The sequence below is a fragment of the Pygoscelis adeliae genome, unplaced genomic scaffold (genome assembly GCF_000699105.1).
Source record: "Pygoscelis adeliae isolate BGI_AS28 unplaced genomic scaffold, ASM69910v1 Scaffold45, whole genome shotgun sequence".
In the NCBI taxonomy this organism is placed as follows: Eukaryota; Metazoa; Chordata; class Aves; order Sphenisciformes; family Spheniscidae; genus Pygoscelis; species Pygoscelis adeliae.
In genome coordinates this window covers 6902753-6922722 of record NW_008825114.1, presented here as the reverse complement: position 1 = coordinate 6922722, position 19970 = coordinate 6902753, and the positions used below count along the sequence as shown (strand labels likewise).

General features: G+C 40.7%; 1 protein-coding gene across 1 annotated transcript in view; it reads left to right on the top strand.

The window, feature by feature from the left end:
• The first annotated feature begins 1044 nt into the window (after positions 1-1044).
• Positions 1045-19970, top strand: part of TJP2 (tight junction protein 2) — a 65505-nt gene continuing 46579 nt past the window's right edge. Inside the window, exons 1-2 of the mRNA XM_009328079.1 lie at positions 1045-1129; positions 12091-12211. Of these exons, the coding sequence (XP_009326354.1) occupies positions 1116-1129; positions 12091-12211 (135 nt within the window). The 5' untranslated portion in view covers positions 1045-1115. The remainder of the gene's footprint in view (positions 1130-12090; positions 12212-19970) is intronic.

The following is a 19970-nucleotide window of genomic DNA, read 5'->3' as shown; positions in this document are numbered from 1 at the left end:
CCCGGCCCCGCTGCCGCCGCCGCGCACCTGGGGCGCGCGAACAGCCGGGCTCGGGTCGGGGATCGGCTTTTGCCTAACGGGATTAAGCGGCTCTCGGTGGCTTTTTCCGTACTAAGTACTTTCCGGGAGAGCGCGATACTACGTGGGAAGTGGGAGAGATGTCACCGATGAATCAGGGTTTTTGTTTACCCGGGGTTTTTTCCCCTTAGGAGGGGCGGGTCCCCCGACAGGCGCACGCCCCCGACGGCGGGGGCTTGGGCGGCCTTTGTTAGACACAGAATTCCTGAAATCTTTATGTTGGCACATCCCGAGTGGATTCCAGCCGTGCCTTGGGCTTTGGCTAACTGGGTCAGGGGAAGTTTCAAGTTAACAAGGAACTGTAAAACAAAGGAACAGGCGGTTCCAGCAGCCAAATGCTTGATTGCCCTGTTAAATTGCCTTGGCACCGGCCTTGTTTGCGGTGCTGGAGCCCAGGTACCTTGGATTTGCATCATGGAGTGTCAAGGTTGATCTACCAGTGGCATGCGCTTGCTTTATTAGACAAGTCTGCCCTTACTTTCCCCCTACTTGAAACCTGTTTCCTCTGCGTGTTTTTCCAGGGTGAAAAAGCACACGCTGTCTGAACATACTTGCCTAAGAGTCATATACTCCTCTTTCAGATCGGTTGTCTGAAAACTTTCATACTTCCAGTGTTGCTTTCTAATAGTTACTCACTTAAAACAGCTGAAATCTCTGAAAAATCTGCTTTCCTAGCTTCAATTCATAAACTGGTGTCGAATCCAACAGCTAGGATGGTGTTTAAAAGCTCTCAGCCCCACAGCTGTGCTCCAGCAGAGGCCACCAAAGGTCTGCTTTGTTTAAACCTTTGGACGTAATTATCAAGATGGGATGGTTTGAAACAAATTAAAATGACTTACTTTTTCTTTTGCTCAGAAAAGTTTTATTTTAAAGGTTTAGGACTGTGATTCATCTGTGGTTCAGAAAAAAGTAAAGAAAAACAAACATGTGCTATGACTGATATAATTGCTGCTTTTGTTTCTGAAGCATTCATAGTGTAAGGATCCATCTGTAAGCTCTTCCAAGCAGTGAGCCTTGTCGGGATCCATGAGGTCTGCATGGCAAGGATCAGGTATTGGAAAGCATGGGAGGTTTGCTTGTGTAAATTGTTATTCATTGATAGATCACTAGGCTGCTTGAAGAGACTTTGAAATGCTTTGCATGTAGTAAGCATGTGTGTGCCAGTTAAACATGGTCAGTAAGATTTATACTTAGTATAACCTAGTACTATGAGGGCTTTCATCAGGCTTCTGAGGAAGCTTTCTGCAGGTATTTGACTTTTGGGTGAGTTTACTGTTATAATTGCTTCCAGGCTGGTACGCGCAAACGTCTTCTTACGCCCTAAACATTGCATTCAAGTAGCAGTAGTGACGGCTCTTCCCTTTGCAAAAGGAAGTCGCTATGGATTGGAGAAACTGCGCCTAGCTTTAATTGCGTTCTGCATTGCCCTGTATCACAATATCATTAACTGTTACTGTGCTCAGTGCCACTACACTGGGTTTTTGTGAGACTAAAGATGAGTATTGGGAATTATGCAGTGGGGTTAGGATGATCCCAATACTTTGCATGAACTATAATCTCAACAGAGCTCTTCAGAATGAAGTATCAAAGTAATTGAGTGTCTGATACTTTTTTGATTGCTTAATCTCCCATTTCCTGGTTCAATGTCTTCTGAGGACAACCAGGAAATCTTTCCTAGTGATTAGAATAATGTTTAGGCACTGACATGGTTCACAAGATGGGATGTGTTGTACCTTTATAAAACCTAGATGCTTAAAAGCATCAGAAAGTTCCTGGATCATAGTAATCCTCAACTGGGGAACAGCCTAATGTTTCAGGACTACTTCAAAGCTGTATTTAACTTAAAGCAAATTTAGATGATAGCATTTGTGTGTGTGTTTCAACAGTTTCCAACATTGTCTTTCTCCAGAACTTCCTCGTAGGGTAAAGGAAATCTGTTGTTACAAGACTGTTCTCTTTTAATTGCTGAAATAACAGTATCTACATTCTCAAGGACGGTGTAACTTTTGTCATGCCTTGGCTGCATCAGTTTCATCCTATTGTAGCAATCCGGGAACCAGTCATTCTAATAACAGGGGAAAGAAAGCACTGGCGTGGTGTAACAGCTACAGTTTGTTGAGGTTAGATATTTTCAACACTGGTTTATTTTCAAACAGGTAGGAAAATACTCATTGCTGGGAAAAAATGAGTTTATGAAATCTGACAATTGATCCTTGACATCAGCTGCATAAGGCCTGTGAATCTTAATCCCAAATTGCTGTGAATTTCTATGAACTTTAGAAGACTCCTCTAAAATGAGACAATCTACTTGTAAAACGAAGATTTATGGCAATAAGGATATAGGGCATAATTTTTAGGCCTGTCTTCTAATATATGGATATTGCCATAGTGAAGAATGTTTGCAAATGGTGAGTTACCTACAAAGAGTGCAGCAGCGAAGTGGGTATGACAGGTTTTGCATGGCCATGCTGACATATGCACACTGGTGCGTGTCGTCTTTCACAGTTAAAGTTTTGGGTTCAGTCTCGTGACCAAGTACTCTAAGTTGTTTGGGAATCCCCAGATAAATACTCAGGTTTTATTTCTATACAGATTTCTCTTCCAGATGCTTTTGTCAAAATAGAGCTGTTCCACCATGGCGTGCTTTTCTCAATTATCTGAACCTATCTTCTTCCTCAGAAAGAGCAGCGCTGTGTTAGATCCTTATGTCCACTCCCTTGTAAAGTGTGCTTACTTCTTGTCCCCAGAGTCCTTGGAGCCTTCTGTTGCCCTCTAATGGTCTTTCACCAGTACTAGGGTTATCCTAGTCCCACTTCAGAAAGTAATTTTTTTTTTCTGAATAGGTAAATTGTGATTTAGAACTTGCTGCAATATTTTTTTTTTTTTTAACCAAACAAAGCCTGCATTTAACAGTAGAGGGCTGAGGTTACTTTTTACTTAAATATTACATAATTAACACAGGTACTGGCCACAGTATGGGAATTAAACAGTTTCATGCAGCAGCAAAGACCACTCCAGGTAGTTTCACAACTTAAACTGTTAATTGTTGCGTTGTTTGTTAGTTGTTTTGTTACTGTTGGTTTTGTTTTCCTTTAAATCAGATGATTGCTTTTTGAAAGTGCATGTCGCTAGGGAATATTGTGGATTTCTGTTTCAAATGAGAATGCAGACTGTGGCAACTCCCTTCTGTCCAGCATTAGATGACCCTTGGCAGTTGTGAACGTATTTAGGATGTTTATCATCCAAGCCTAGTAATGATGGAGTGAGCTGTGGGAGCTCTGGTCTGGTATCTTGTACGGCATCTACCCTGGTGTGTATTCATCAGCTGCGGGCTTTGTTTTTAGGAAACATGAGCTTCCCAAGTCTTCCTGAATTTAGGTCAGCATTGTCATTGTGTATCTGAGTGTTGGAACCTCAGATAACCATGGTTCCTAATCTAGGAAGAAAATGAAACTCATTAGTGCTGTATTTTCACATGTATAACGTGAAAATGACAGACAAAAATACTGTGTGTTGCAATGGTAGGGCCAATAAGTGAGCAAGGAAGAATATAAATCCTCTTTTGTTCTGATTTTTCGCAATGCCTGCTCCCTTTCCGTGCTGTTGTCTTTGATTGTGTTTTGCACCAGCAATCCAGAACTGCTTTTGAGAAATTTCTTTTTATTTCTTAAAGGTATGCAGATTATCTTGGGTGTGGTCTATATACATGTGAAATGTCAGATTTAGGATGTCTAGTTAGGTGTGGGTATGTTTTCATTAAGCTAGGCATGAGTTCAGATATTTTGGACCACTTTGGGTTTTTCTTCAGATAGGCTCAATAATACCTCTCTCATGCGTTTTGTTGTGATGAGACTCTCATACCAAACAAGTTCTTTAACATCAGCCTGCATTGTATTGATAAACTGAGCCTGAACTCAACAATATTTGGCTTCATCTAAACCAAGGTTTCACATATTTTTTCAAGCTATTTGTTACTTGCTTTGCCTTGTTGTCTTTTTTTTTTTTTTTTTAAGAGTCATTAGAGAAAACCCATAAATCTCTCTTGTATGTCACTGTTAACAGCAAGGCTGGCTGTAGTCCGGCTTGCTCTCTCTATTCTAACATCTGCTTCATCATCTAGCTCTGCTTAATAGCCAGCAGATTTGACTGCTGGTGTCTCTAGCCTCCTTAGCGCAACTTTGTATAAGCTGATCCTGAGAATCTCCAGGAACATATGGACTGTTCAGGCAAGGGACAATCTCTCCGGCGGGGCCAAAAGCAACTGCAATCCATGATGCTGTGTGAAAGAAGTTTCCAGGTCCTCCTCTTCTCTTTCCATGAAACCATTCCCACTCCCACGTCCCCAGTCTGATTCTTGATGCTCCTTTGCCTCAAGATTGTTTCAACAGACGAAGCTTTACATATGTGTTGATTGTTTGTCAAGCTATTTCTTAGCTATATGGCCCAAACAAAACACATGTATGTTCTGGAAGTTAACAATTGTCTGTCATAGTTATTCTTGTCACCGGAGGAAAAGCATGTAGGAAGAGATCTTTGTTTCTTTGCTCTCCTCATGAGAGAATTCTTTGGTCTGTAGGTGTTAGAGAGATTTTTTTGAGAGACAAGAAAGAAAAGAATTTTGTTTCCTTCCAAAGATGGAAGGTAATTTGTGGCTAAATTGGGCAATGGTTGTCTCCTTTGTAGTTGGGTCTGAAGTGACTGAAGATGTGATCATGCTTCTGTCATCAGTTTTTACATGAAGTATGCTCTACATCTAATTAAGGGAGTATGACTCTGTTTTCATCTGTCAAGGATTAGAGCAAAAGGAAGCTTTTGCTTTGATCCCATAAATGTTTCTTTAATGCAGAAAAGAGCTTCTGTCATTCTTTCCCCATTCCCTGAAATATGTCTTGCTTTCCAAACCATCCACTGCAATTGAGTCTACACTTTCTACAGTGTGAATGAAAATAAGCAAACTTCAGAACTGCTTTTGCAAAAGTCGTGTAGAATTTCAGCCAGGTTGAAATCACTGCCCCAAGACTGAAACGTCCCCCCTGCCCCTGCTCTGTTTCAGCTAGGGAAGCACAGAAAAGAGTAGGGGACTTTGGAACAGATAAAGAAAAGCTGACAGTTTTCATGGAGTCCTCTTTCCTTATAGCCAGTGTAGCTTGCTTGGTAAGGCTATGACAAGTGCAAGCTTTTTGGTACATTGCCACAATGCACTATATCAGTTTGATAGAAATGCATGTTACTGGGTTTTCTTTGTTTGGTAAACTGATTAGTAATGTGAGAGATCCTCAGGGAGAAGGTTAGCAGAGAATACAAATATAGTGAATAAGCAAAGAATCTTTTTAGCCAAACTGTGAGGCTGTTTCTTGCTGTTATCTTTTTGGATATGGCTGAGGAACATGAGTTCCTGAAGTTGACGCAAATATTTTTCTTAGCAGCTTAATTCTTAGATTATGTTTGTTCACTTGTGTGTTCCCAGTTAGGAAAATTGCACTGTGTTCTTTCCAATAAAACTTGGTGTTTGTTCTTCCTGAAAAAATACAAAGCCAGAAGAAGGGGAGTGGATGATAACTCCCCAACAGGAAACAATGGATGAAGGTATGTTTTAGACCTTTTGTTTGCTCTGCAAAAGCCATCCTTCACTAACAATGGATGTACTAGCAGCTTGGAATTTCTGTTTTCAAATAAAGTTGAAGGAAGTTGATAAATGTGAGTCAGTCTTACTCCCTCTAGATATCTGGAGATTTCATGAACCACTTGGCCAAAAGCAGTACTTGGGAGAAACCTGTGCTTATTGTGTGAGCTTGGCTTCTCTGTGTACAAGGCTAGCTGTGGGGCACCTATTCTAGACAGAATTAATTGGCTTTGCCCAAAGAGACAAAAGATGGACCAGAGCTGCACTACATGTTTTTTAGACTTTGCATAGGACTCTGGCTTTGAAAAGTACTTTTGGGAAGTTTTTGTAAGAACTGTTTCTTAAACCTGTAAGGGGAAAATTTAGGGTTAAAAAAGTGTTAAGGGCGGGGACAGAAAGAAGTACCGAAACTTTGTAGGAGAAATTGTGATAATACTGATGTTGCTAACAAAACTAACTTTGAGGGAAGACTGGATTTTATCAAAACATTTCTGTGTTTAAGTGAAATAGAATATTGTCATGGACTACTACAGTCAGAAGGTTCTTAAAAACTGGAATAGTCAAAAAACTGCCTGCTTCTTATCTTGCCTTTTCCTAGTCAGTACTGCTTTTGCGATAGAGCTGCCAAAGCTAGCAGAAGTCAGGATGTACGCAGGCTTAATGACGTTAGCTGTGCTTGCAGACTTCTAGTAGTACTTTGTTTTCCTAAGCTGCTTAGTACTTTGTATACAGATGTTTGAAGTTGTAGTTAAGACCTGGGGAAGTCATTCTTTGCTTAATTTCATTTCTGTGTTTTTAATATCTTAATTAATTTTCTTAATACACCACATTTTCAGACTGTGTATTCCTTCCGTATCAGCATGCAACTAGGTAGGTGAAAACTGTATTTTTCCCTCTGACAGTTGTTTGTAGTGGTACTCCCTGAATCTAAAAAATGCTTAATTTTATTTTGCTCTTCTAAGATCAGTCCTATGGATTACTTTTTAGTAATAACTTGAGAAAGTTCAGTGTGTGCATGTGTGAACATAACCTACAAATTTGGATGAATATTAAACACCAAATACGGGTAACACAGGATTGTAAGTAATATAGGACCTGGCAACGGTTATACAAATCTTGTTGTTAAGAGCTGAATATTATACAGTATAAGTAATGAAAACTTGTGGTTTTCATCTTAGCAGTTTCTAAATAAGTAGCGTGCAATACAAAGTCACCCCAACAGAAATATAGACATGTTTAATAATACTAAGGAATGACTAAAATGCATAGTTTACAGAGAGAGTTGTAGCTGAAGTCTTCAGTCTTCCCATCCCATCTGTTCTTTTTACGTTTTTATCTATATTGCTGCATAAGTACATAATATTTATGATATATATAATTATATATAAAACATTCATATCTTACTATCTTAGTATCTAAGTAGCATTACAACAACACTTCCTTAGTTAGTCTTTTTGCAATCAAGTATGTCTCTTTTAACACTGCAATTTGACAGTGCTGCAGCATTTCCAAAATGTCACTGTTATGTCAAAATGTACATCTCTCTCCACCTTTGTAGTTAGTACCTGAGGTCTTTGGCATGCACAGTTACTTACCTCATGGCTAGAACAATTTTAACATGGAAGGTGGCTTCTGGCATTGTGTGAGACACATTTGAATGACTAGTAGGTATCATAATGGGAGTCTTTAGCTTTCTTAATTCCATACAAGTCACGTAAGGAAGTATTTCTCCATGCCCTTTCTGAACAAATCAGATAAATCTCTTGTAACACTTCCACCTTGTAACACTTCCAGTGTACAGACCTTTCTGGTGCTGAGAAGAAAAGTTGAAGCAAAAGCTATTTTTGTCTGTCACAGTGTCTAAAACAGTCTCAAGTTTTCTGTGCAGATCTCTCTTATTCCCTGGATGGATTTGACAGAGAAGTTACCTAGTGCTCCATTAGTACTTGAAAGATTATAGACAGCAGAGATTTAGCAAAGGATTAGTCAATTGGAGAGTGTGCATTATCCAGCCAGGCTTAGAACCATGATTGTCTCTTCAATCATTTTCATTAGTGTCTTATTCAAAGATGGAATTATGTAACAATGACGTTTCAGGGGAATCTGGTAGTAGTTTGTCTTTGGTTTCTCTCTCCTGCTAACTCTTCAAGCCTGAGAGAGGGGAAAAAGCATTACTTCTATGCTTCAAACTCGCAGCATGTTTTGAAAAGCAGCAGTTCAGATAAGTGAAGAGGCATGACTTCAGCTGCAGCATCTGCGTTTGGATGGTAACTTAGCGTGGTGGAACTCTTGAGAGAGGCAGCATGCGGTACAAGAAATACATAACTATTTTAGAAGCAGCGATAGGTATTACTCCCCTTAACAAGAGGGAGCTGCTTCCTGAGGGTAGACATGCAAATCTGTGGAAACATCCAGGGTAAGTGGAAAACCTGTGCTCACCTTGAATCATGCAATTTTAAACCTTGTTATCAGAAAAGAGGAGAATCATTCATAAAACAGGTAATCTTTTTTGTACCTTCCAAATGGTGTATCTTCTGCAGTTGTAGTTAAACTTTCTGGTTTCATTAGAGATTTCTGTGTACTTCTTGTCCTTGACTAGTGGAATAAGTAGGAGAAGGTGTTATTTCTCAATCAGGAGTTTGCTGAAGAACAGAAAGTATAAACAGGTGTATACTCATCAGAATGAGAATTGAATTGTTGGTTTGTGTTTATTGCTTACTGCTAAGCTGTTGTGTGTATGTTTGCGTTCCCCCTCCCCCCCATTTAAATATATACATTATTTAAGTTTTATCCATGAGAGAACTAGCAGCTTCTAAAAGTGGAGAAGAAAAATGCTTCTCTCTGTGCGTGCAACTTTCCTTCTCTGCTAGGAAGCAAGAGTTCATCACACTTAGCAATACTGTTTCCCTGAAGGAAAGTTTAGTTATTAAGAGAAGTCAATTAAGGCTACTAATGTTAAAAATGTGAAATACTGAGCATTCTGGTTTTGTTAAAAACAATCCAGAGTGCTTTCTTGTACCACACAACTTGAGTATTAGGCTTCAGAAAATTCTTTCTGTTCATAACTGTTTCCCTCAAAAACTTATGGTATGTGTGAAAGGGGATTGTCGTTCTCTCCCAACTTCCCCTATAAGAGTAGCATCAATGGATGGGTGTCTTCAGCCCTTTTAGTCTCTCCTATTTTTGTTATACGTTAGAATGCTGTCACCTTGTTTCAGACATTGCAGAGGAGTGCAAAATGTGAGAGGCTTTTGTTCAAAAGCAATTAATATGTTTGTACTGGTTTGGAATAGTTTTGTGTAAGCAGGACTTCAAAGAAAAGCTCTGACTGTTTGGCTATAACTGAACTCAGATTTATCCTGTAATTTTTCCACAAGAACACTTCCTCTAATGGTGGTAGCAACAGTAAAAGCAATTAAAATACAGTGCACCATATGATTTTTTGTTGTTGTTGTTGCATCACCAAAACCACAAACTAGTCTAGAAAATATGCTGATGCCAACAGTTTCCAGCCTCTTAACCAACATAAGTATTCTTCAAGTTGGTCCTAAGTTTCTGATATTGTGTTAATTCTGATTTGTGTTAACAAAAAGCTTTAGGGCTTTTTGTTAAAAATCTGCCCATTGAAAGGGGTTCTTAGTACCGTGTATTTGGACACAGGACAGTGGAGTGTCCTAGACTGTGACTTCCTTTGATTGTTTCATTTAAGTTATCTACATGCCAATCTCTTTGAATTTTGCAGCCACTCTTTACATGTTGATAAAACGGTACTTGATTGCCCTTGATACTTTAAGGAGCTGCGTTGGAAAGTAATGGTACATTCTTGCAGAATTCCTCTTTGTTTTCAAGTAGGTTTGTTTGGACAGAGTCGCAGCTTGAAACAAGCCATCTAAAAATGAAACTTGCTAACTTTAGCACCCATTATTTTTTGTTTTGTGACTGGGACTGCTTGGCTTTCATCTACTACTGAGTGGTAGTATCAAAGTGCAAAAGACACTACCCCATTAATACTTGTTTTTATTTCCAGCATGCTTAATTGGGCGTCTCCCTCCTTTCAGGGAGAGGTTTAGTTGATGCGATTGTTCTACACATTTGGAATTCCAAACTGGTTAAGATGTATTTGGATTATGTTTGGATTTGCCATTCCAACAGCTTCACAAAAGCAGAAAAGCTGTTGTTATTGGACTGTGATAGGGATCCCTTTCATGTTTTCATTAAAACTTTCAGAGAACTAAAGGTTGGTAACCAGCAGTTGTGGCAAAGTGAACTGTGAGTTGAAGAAAAAAGCACTGTTCTTTTGGTAGCTGCAGACTGCTTATTCTGTACAACTGGAATAAGGAAATCAATAACTTGTTTTGCTAACATCAGCTTATCACTCAACTTCTAGAGGTACCCTCTCACATTCATATAAAAAAAGTGTTTTAAAAGTGTGTGTGTGTATAGGAAAAAAAACCCACCATAATGAGATAGTTTCCAAAACCTAGTATTGAATGTAGGATATAGAGGTCCTTGTCTGTCATCTCCTCACTGCACAAATTCAGGTGCATGCTTAACTCAAATACTCTTAATCATCTCCTAACATAAGAGTGTGATGCCAGTTCCAGTGCCATCACTTGAAACTTGCGAAAATCCTGGTTAAAAACCCAGACTAAGATGCAAAAGGAAGAGGGAAAGACAAATATGTTATTTTGCTAAAGCATTCATTTCCATTTCCATATCAAAGGCATTATAAAGTATGTTTTTCTACCTCCATTTTTGCTTGGAATAGTGATGTGATTTCTGTGACAGATCGATCCCCCCCCCCCCCTTTTCTTTTTATAATTTTTGGCATCTTCACGCAGAGGCAAAATGGTGACAGCAGTGGTAGTTTGGGTTTAGCTTGCTTGTGTAACTTTCCTGCAGCCTCCATAATAGTACTCTGCGCACAGCCTGGAACCATAAGGCTGATGTTTGTTCATAATGCACAGCGTAGCTCCTTGTGGCTCTTTGGTGATCATGGAAACTCATATTAAGCATCCTTTTGTTCTGTGAGTTCAGAAATCATGCCTTGATCTAAACCAGTAGTTTATTACTTTTAGAAACATGCTTTTATGCTGGAAGAATCAGCAGAGAGGAAAAAGGACCTTCTAATTTCACAATGTGATGTCTGGCAGGTGCTTGCATTTTTGAAGTTTTTAAGAAGTTAATCTGAGACCAAATATTTTTAAAATATCTTAGAAGTTTTCAGTTTGCTTTTTTGAACCTGGGACCTCATTATGATTGTGCTCAGGAAAAAGTGGGTGCCACGCACAAGACACATCAATAAAATGTGGGGAAGACTTGTAGATTGGGGAAGTTTTGCAGAATTCTTTCAGTATCTCTTTATTATGGCTCTCCTGCTATCTAGAAATGGCTAATGCAGTATTAGCCAGAATTAAAAAAAAAACAAACATATGTTGGAGAGAAAAAAAAACCCAACACAAACCTGTTACAAGTATGAATAACATACCCTTCTAGGGAGGTCTGGCTATATCCTTCTTTAAAGATGGAACACTTTGGAAAGATGCTCTTTGAGAGGAATTAAGATGATCAAGATGTGTGTTGGTTTTCTTTTAAAAACAAAACAAAACCCAACCAACAAACCCTAACCACTGGCTTCTGTTTCTATTTCTGTCAAAAGTTCCTCCTTCATCTTAGTTAAACCATTCATTTTCTGGTTTCCTACACAGGATAATCAAGGGCTAGGACAAGGGGTGGGGGAGAGGAGGAGCCTTCTGACAGGGATGCTGAATGGAAGCTAACATACTGCTTGTGCAGAAGAGGGGTAGCTGAGGCCTGTTGAGCAGGGGAAGGAGTAGAAAATTATATCGGGAATTGTTTCTTTTCTATCATTTGGCAACTGGAGTTGTTAAGTTACCAACTGAAATAACTGGAGCACATTTATCTGATTGTTCTTACTGAGGTTATGCTCAAGATACAATGCTCTTACTAGTTTAACTTTGTACAATCTTGTGCAAACTAAGCTATCAGACTAAGACTAAATGAAAACAAAAAGCCCAAATGCCTTGTGGAGAGGACCAGTGCAATAGAAGGAATATAAGCACGCTTCCTGTCTGTACCCTATTTAGTTTGCAAAAATGCATTGTTGCCTTGTGTGCAGGCTTGCGTGGATGCCTGATGAAGGACAGTGCTTGAATTGAAGTTTGCGGTGTTGCTGCAAGTGTAAATATTGCCAAGTATCCCCTTTATTCAAGCACTGTTTCCACTTGATTGCCAGGAAAGCTAAACCATGCCAAACTAACCAGGGAAATATATTTTATATCCTTTTTATCTCTAGGACTTCAGTGTCCCAGGCTTCACTGTCACTCTTTTGTGATTATGCATGACTTAAATGAAACTTTGTTTTTCAGGGAGCAAACTACTGCACTGCCATCTCCTTGTGAGTGGGACTGGGAGCAGAGCTGTACAACCAGCCCAAAGCAACTCACAGCAAGTAGACAGAGACACTCAAAAATCGTCATTCCTCACAAGGTACTAGTCAAGTTGCAACACTTAGAACTGGCCATTAGTTTAAAATGATGCATTTGTGTCATGTGTTAGCTACAATGTTCATTCTTTTAGCTATGTTTTTAAAAGGTTTTAAGAAACTGCACTTAATAGAGTAATACGGTGAAATCAGAACTAGTTCTTTTGGATTCCTGAAGCCACTTAGAATGAGCACACACACATTTGATGAAAGCTTGGTGATGTACAACAGGCCTCCAGAAGAGGAGAGACTTCTGCAATGAACTCAATATTCCGCTGAAGTTACGCAAATAACAATGCACAGGCCTGTACTAGTTCATCTCTTAGCTAAACATTGGTAAAGAATGGATTTAACCTCTGGTGATGTCTTCAGCAAATATAAATATTTAGCATGTGTTTGGGGATAAAGAAATTACTTCAAGCACAGAGGGTAATATTAATGGGAATTGCTTAGTGACTCAGTAGAGTCCTGGGAAACAGAATAGCTACGCACAGGGAGAGTTGTTTTGCTGCATATTTTCTTACAGTACATCATTAAGGTAAATACAGTCTTTTGGCATCTTAACTTTGCTTTTGAAACCTTTTTTCAAGTGCTTCCAGAGAGAATATAAAATGCATCCTTAGTTTTATGTGTCAATCAAACATGCTCGGCTTATTTTTGTAAGTCATTAACAGATGGCAATTTGAAGAGGGCAAAGGGGTTTTATGCTGGTGTGTTGCAAAACTATAATTGACTTATCTTTCATTCTTGAGAGATGAATAGCTATTGCTGCTTTAATAATTTACGTGGAAATGTGGGCATCAGTTGTCCTGTCTTTCTAATTTGTGATATACTTAACCAAAGCTACTCATCTGTTAGTTTAATGTTCCAGGAGTGAGGGGAGAGGATGCTAATTAATAAGACTCTAAAGATATAATAGAAAAGCAAAAAAAAAAAAAAAGTTGGCATTATATAAAATAACAAACAAGCAAACCCTGTTCACTAAGGGCACTGTGTGGCAGAAAATATGATACAAGAATATCAATGAAGCGTAGCTAGGCAGGAATGTCCCAGTTGAGGTCTCAAGCAGACTCTAGCATTTTCCTCAAAAAACTTCCAAGCATATCTTATGGTATGCAAACCTTACACCAGGGAATGTGGATACTTGCAAGCCCAACTCTTAGCAAAAGAAACTCCAGAACCATGTACCCACTAGAGAAAGATGCCTCAGAAGCTGCATCCAGCCACCTTGCCTGGGGGCTCCCAGGAGTTGTGGAACTGGCAAATGAGTGACTGGGGTGGCTGTGTCCATCTGCTTTCTCCCTGACAATTGTTCTCACTGTTATCCCTTGGACTGTTACCGGTTCATTTCAGTCCTTCCTGAAGAGCAGCACCCAAGAGTGAGCATAGTACCTTAGCTGGGACCTTTGCTGTTACTGAATAGGGCTGCAGAACTGCTTTGTTTCTTAATGAGCTCGTCAGCAGGAGGTTTGCCAGTATAAATAGGATGGGGAGAGGCAGAGCTTTGAAGCATAGTTTTAGTGCTCTAAAGGACTAACTTGGCTGAAGAACTGCTGTCTGGAACTTTGTCTTTTAAATTAACCTCTGTATCAGAAAAAAATTAACAAGAAAGTTCTGTGTATGTTACGTCTTGTGTATTCTGCATATTCTTTTGCTTGTTGTTAATAAGTATAATGATCTCCATGAGAATGGGATCTTTGTTTTCTTTACTGTGTTTTCTTAATTAATTTGAGCTGTAAGAGATGATTACCATGGTAAAAGTTTTGATGTTGTAGGGCTTGACTTCTAGTGAGGGAAGGCACATAAATTGCTAAAAGCAGAGGATTGTTTCACAGCCTTGCAAGGAGTAGTCAAGAAACATGGAGAAGAGAGGAAGGAAATGAGATGTAAGCAAAATGAATGTTCAAACAGAATGTGCTCAGTGTGGTGCCTTCTGTTTAAAATGAACAAGTGGGGGGTGGGGAAGAGGTTTCCTTTCAAGTGTTGATACGCACTTTTGTATGGTGTTTGAGGAGAAAAAGAGTACACACTTGTGTGGTTTGGATCTGTTTAAACTACTTCGTTATTTCGTTCTTTAGAACAACAGCTTTTGTAGCTTCTTAAATTAATAGAGGTCAAAGTGCTTATGCCGAAGAAAGTTGCTTCAATTTCCGTAGTCCATAGAGGAAGGGGGTGGGGGGGTGGGGTGTTTGGATGGAGTCACTGTTAGGTCCCCCTTTCACGCTTTAGCCATAGGTCACACTATTTCATTTGCGTGCCATACTTACTGGTGTAATTTTCAAGACACTGCAGTGTAGTTTAAAACATTGCACAGATGAAAATGTGTTTAGAATAAATAGACTGTATTTCTTTATTCTCCCCACTATCATTTTTTATTGACTGTTACCAAACACCTCTGCATATTCTCATGCTGCTTTTTATCTATCCTGTGAAACATGCTATACATCTGTATTTTCTAACTTGAACGTTCTTTGTAAAGATGTAGCAAAAACAAAACAAGCAGTCTTGTGCTGTTTTTCAGCAGAATAAACCTGTGATGTGTGAGATCTAGTAGAACAGATGATTAATATTTCAACACTGTTGAGAAAAATATGCTATATTACTGTATTTCATACTGTTAATATCTCTAGTGCTGTTTCGAGTTGTTCAGCATATAAGTGTTTGTCACAATTTTTTTTCATTTTTGTGAACTTGAATTTGAGTTTATAATTGGCTTAGAACAGTGCTGCTTATTGCTCTAAATCTTTATCTACATGTTTTAAGTTTTGTTGATTTGAAGTGTCTAGGTTAAAAAAAAAAAAATTTTTTTTTTTTTGAGAAGGTCAAAATAGGTGACCAGGTGAGCCACAGAGGATTTTGTACTGTTGATTACCCCAGAAAAAGTATGTATGAAGTGTGGGATGCTGTTTATGTTGGGCTCTGTGTTTCTTCCAGGGACATCTGTGCTTTCTAAAATTATAGCCTTAGAATTGCTGCTTCGAAACCTGGAAAGTGTGTATAGCTGTGCATCCTTACACTAGACCAGAGATGGCAAATGTACCAGACCCTGCAAGCTGCATGCCAAAATCTTTATGCTGCATAATTACAAGCTGTACTTTGGAAGTGGAGACAAGGGGCAGGATAATGCATGTCATACTGCTTTAAGGTGGCACTTGAGTCATGCAGTAACCCAGGAATGATAGGCTAATTCAGGTGGAAGGGTACCTCAGGAGGTTTCTAGCCCAACCTCTTGCCCAAAAGAGGGCCAGCTGTGACATCAGAACAGGTTGCTTGGGGCTTTACCCAGTTGGGGTTTGAAAATCTCCAAGGGCAGAGATGGTACAATCTCTCTGCGCCCTGGGTCCATGGCTTGGCTGCCCTTATAAGGGAAGAATTTTCTCCTTATATCCATCTGAACCTCCCTTGTTTGAACTTTTGCCCATCATCTCCTATCCACCCACCACACACCACTGTTAAGAACCTGGCTGCATCTCCTCAATCTCCTCCCATCAGCACCAGTGGGCTGCTGTTAGGTGTCCTGAATCCATCCTTTGTCCAGCCTGAACAAGCCCAGATGCCACAGCCTCCTCTTGCAAGGTCAGTGCTTCAGCCCCCTCCCATCTTGGTGGCCCTCCATTGGATTCACTCTACACGTGGTAACAAGTGCCAAGATAGTATTCACGGCTTCTATTCTCTAGTCCCTTCGAGATAGAGATTAAGATTACTGTGTGCCATACATGTGATTTAACCCCAGCGTAGAGCTGGATGTTTGAACCATATGTAGCTCCTGAGCAGTTCGAGAGTCAGAAGTCAGCTACCTATACGTCCTCTAATCCTGAAGGTTGAATCTGTTAGGGCCCAGCTTACTATATAAAGAAGCGGGTGTAATTGGATTTATGAATCATTTAAGTAGGACTGGGCTGACTGTTTTGTGTGATTTTGCAGGCTGATGACAAACAGCAGTCTAAAGAGATTGCCTGGAAGGGAACGGGGAAAGGCTGTTTGGCAACATGATATTTTTAGAAACTTCTACAGTGCCTTTCATCAGAGGATCATGAACACTTGCTTAAAAACAAAAGCAAAACTGACATCTCTGTTCAGACAGTGCAACAACTGACTAGCAGCCTACATTCCCAATTTCTCCTGCTGAGATCAGTTCCCAGTTCTTTAAGGAGGTTGCCTGTTTGCCATGCTGTCTAGCAGCACTACTAAGTGTTGAACTCTAACATTTAAAAAAAAAAAAAAGAACTGATTGTCAGAGGGGCCAGTTAAAAGGCTTGATGGTGGGGAGGAGGCAGAGAGAACCTGAATCACAACGTGGTAAGTAATCTTGGTTGCTGCAGGCAAGCTGCTGAATAGCCTTACTTGGTTGGCAGGAGTAACTGTGAGAGACAGCTGCTTGTTTTAAATTTGCATCCTGTAGTGTAGTGTTAAATGGGTGTTCCCTCTGCTGATGCTGGAAGCAGGACAACTGCTTCATTCACAGTATCATAAGGTAATTTATGGAATACGTCCTAGGTTTTGTATGACTCAAGCTATAGTAAGTGATCTCTCTAAATAAGTGCTACACAGACCGTACATTCAATCTCATTGTAGGCAAAAAAAGTCTGCCTTGATTACTTAAACTGAAAATCTCAATGGGAAATGTGGTCACTAGAAGTTATTTGCATGTTTCTCATAAAGTTAGTACCAATTAATCTTTTCATGGAAGTCAATTTTAAAATCTCTACACACCTACGTAACATTATGAAATCCACTGCACATGACACTGCTGTGTTCATTTATTGCACATGCAAAATAGCTAGTCCCAAACACTGCAGAGGTCAGAGCTGCACATTTATAGCCCAGTTCATGTAATTTTGACATGGTGTTGGTACCCAGCCTTTATGTTTCATGATGCAGTATCCCTTCCAGGACTGACTACAACTCTACCTCCCATTTCAAAGGGAGACGATGAGTGAAAAGTGCATGCAGCCATGCCTCCAAACACTCTGAAGTGCACAGAGACCTGCATAGACAGAACAGACCATTTTGCTGGGTCTCCTGCCCTTCTTCTGCTTGTGCTGCTGTCCCAGGTCAGTTTTGGCTAGTTTGTAGGTATTCTGTATAGTCACTCGTGATCCACAATGCAGAGTCTTGTGGCATTTAAGAGAAGCTGAGTCAGGAGGAGAAGTTATATCTAATTATACACTTGCAGATGTGCTGCTTTGAGCTGCAGTTTATGGGTTTGGTTTTGTTTTCCTTCGGCTTACACGGGAAGAGAATGGGGATGCTGTCCTCTCATGGAATGAGAAGACCTGTTCTCCCTTTTCTTGCCGTAGGAGGCAGAAACTTGTGGTGCTGGAGGAGTTCCTACAGCTCTTGTCACTGGTTACACTGCTATCTTGTATCCTTCCATTTTTGGTTTAGGTGGCATTATCCCCCCCCTTGTAAGGCCTACCTATGTATCCACTTTGGGAGGACAGCTCGGTCAAAGGGCGTAAAGTACGCAGGAAGGCCTGAAAGTCTGTTCTCTGCGGTTGAATTGCAGGATAAGTAACTTGTAAATTGTGATTACATTGGTAGTTACATCAGTCCATGCCATCAGTACGGGCATCTGGGCACTTGGCCAAGCTGTAGCGTGAGCACTAGAGGTCACTTACTGCTCACATTTGCAGGCTGGTATGGGATGATTTATCTGCCCATCGTGGCAGAGTAGCTGTTTGGTCTGAGAAAAAGTAAGAAAGGAGGGAAAGATATGTGTCCTCTGTACTCTTACAAGTGAGAAATTTTATGGACAAACATAGGAAATATTTTGATAAGCCCAAACGGATTGTTTTCCATCTGTTATTGCAGGAAGCTGAATGGAGACAAACTGATAGGCCCTTCCCAGCTGATGATTTGTGGTAAGGGATTGAAAACCAGCCTATTTTGCTTGCATAACTGTGGTCAGTTCCTGCATCTGTGTTGTACTTACCTCAGGCTAGCTAAGTGTGTTAACCTTGATTGCTGCCCTACAGCTCAGGGAAGTATAGCCTCATAACCCCACTGTTAGTGATAACACCGCGTGGCTTTGATGAAGTCACAGAACATGCCAAAAGGAGGCTTTAGGCCAAGCCACAGCTTTTGTCTGGAACAAGAAGTAATCCTCCCTGGCCTCGGACAGGATAGGCAGACCCTTACATTGCTCTGCTGGCACTGCCTGCACCTCCCCAACAGGCTGTGTCTAGTTGGGGAATTGGGAGTGCTAGCTCATTGTCTTCTGCCAGAGCCTGTGTGGAGGGGAGGCTGCTGCAGGAGGCTGGTGCTCTATTTTATGCTGCCACGAACTTGATAATGTGTGTTAAGAGACTGAAGTCACAGGGGTCTAATGGCTTCTCCTTTCCCTGTCCCTCCTTGTGTCTGACAACTGCTCTCTTTGGAAAAGTATATTGCCATCTGGCTAAAACCAAAAATTGTTCTTGCATCTAAAACGACATAGCCATCTGCAGCAAAATCCTACCATAGCCTATCAAAGCAAAAAACAGCTCATGTTGTTTTTATCATGTCTTGTCATTTCAGAGAGATAAGTATTGGACAGGGGCTTCCTCTGCTGACACTGTGGCATAATACCCTATGCTGATGTTGCCAGCCAGTGCTAGCTCTTTGGAAAGTTGCCACCAGATTGCAGAGATGTGCAGAAGCGCTAAGCGGTGCGGAGGGTGCCAGCTGTTTTGCCTTGCCCTGCTGTGTCTCACAGAGAAATTCTTGATGCCAGATGCTATCACAGAACCCCATGTGTGTGAGGAGTCTGGTCCCCTGCGCTTCATTTTTCCAAGTGGTCTTGACTTTGGTTGTGTACCAGACTGCTAGTGTTGCAACAAAGTTGGATGGTATCACACACATGTACAACTGCTCTTCTTTCATCTGGCCCCTCCTCTCAAAGTTCATGCTTTGGCAATTTTCTGCCTTTTTCTCTCCAAATTTGAGGGTAGGCCATACAAAGTAACATGCCCTTTGTATTCTATTTTTAAAGTGTTGGCTTAAGAAAGCTCTTCCCTTACAGATTGTCCTCATTCTTAATTTCTTCCTTGCAGGAGTTGATTCAAGTATTGACTCATCCACCCAAAATAATATTAACTCCAGGAAGACAGTAGCACTGGGAAAGAAATCTTTATTTCTGAATACAAGTGTGGTTGAACTTCTGCCAGTCTTCTCCTCCATAGTGCTTTCAGTGACTAGTCATTTCTGTAAGCTCTTGAGAATACTGTTGCCTCAAGAACATGCTTTTTAAAAACGTGATTATGGCCCTAAAACCAAGCAATTCAGACTCTGAATTAATAGCAGCAGTGTTGACTTTGAGACTGATGTGGAGGGGCTGTTGGGTGGCGGGAAGGAAACCCACGCGAGGCTGTAGACTTGGGGAAGCTATCAGCTGTGTGAGGGCTTTCAGATCCATGTCCTCCTAAAAACAAAAACAGAAAAGGTAGAAATGACCGGTGCGTTTCTGTTCTACAAAACAGGGCTGTGGATACTGTCCGAAAGCTTCACGTCAGAAACGCTGGCTGGGCTTGGACCGCGGGGCCCATCTCTCCCGTTTACCCTGTGACAGGCGTCGGCTACTGGCCGCTGCCAAGGGCAAGAATACAAGAAATATTTTTGTAAATGGAGAATAACAATTCTTTTCTTCCCAGGGAGAATGAAAATGTTTCTTCGCCTCCCCGAGGCGTTTGCAGGCTTGATTGGCTGGCGGCGGAGGGCGGCCGGGCCGCGGCAGTACAAAGTCGCTCTGTGGCGGGCTTCTCAGTGCCGGCTTTGTCCCTGGCG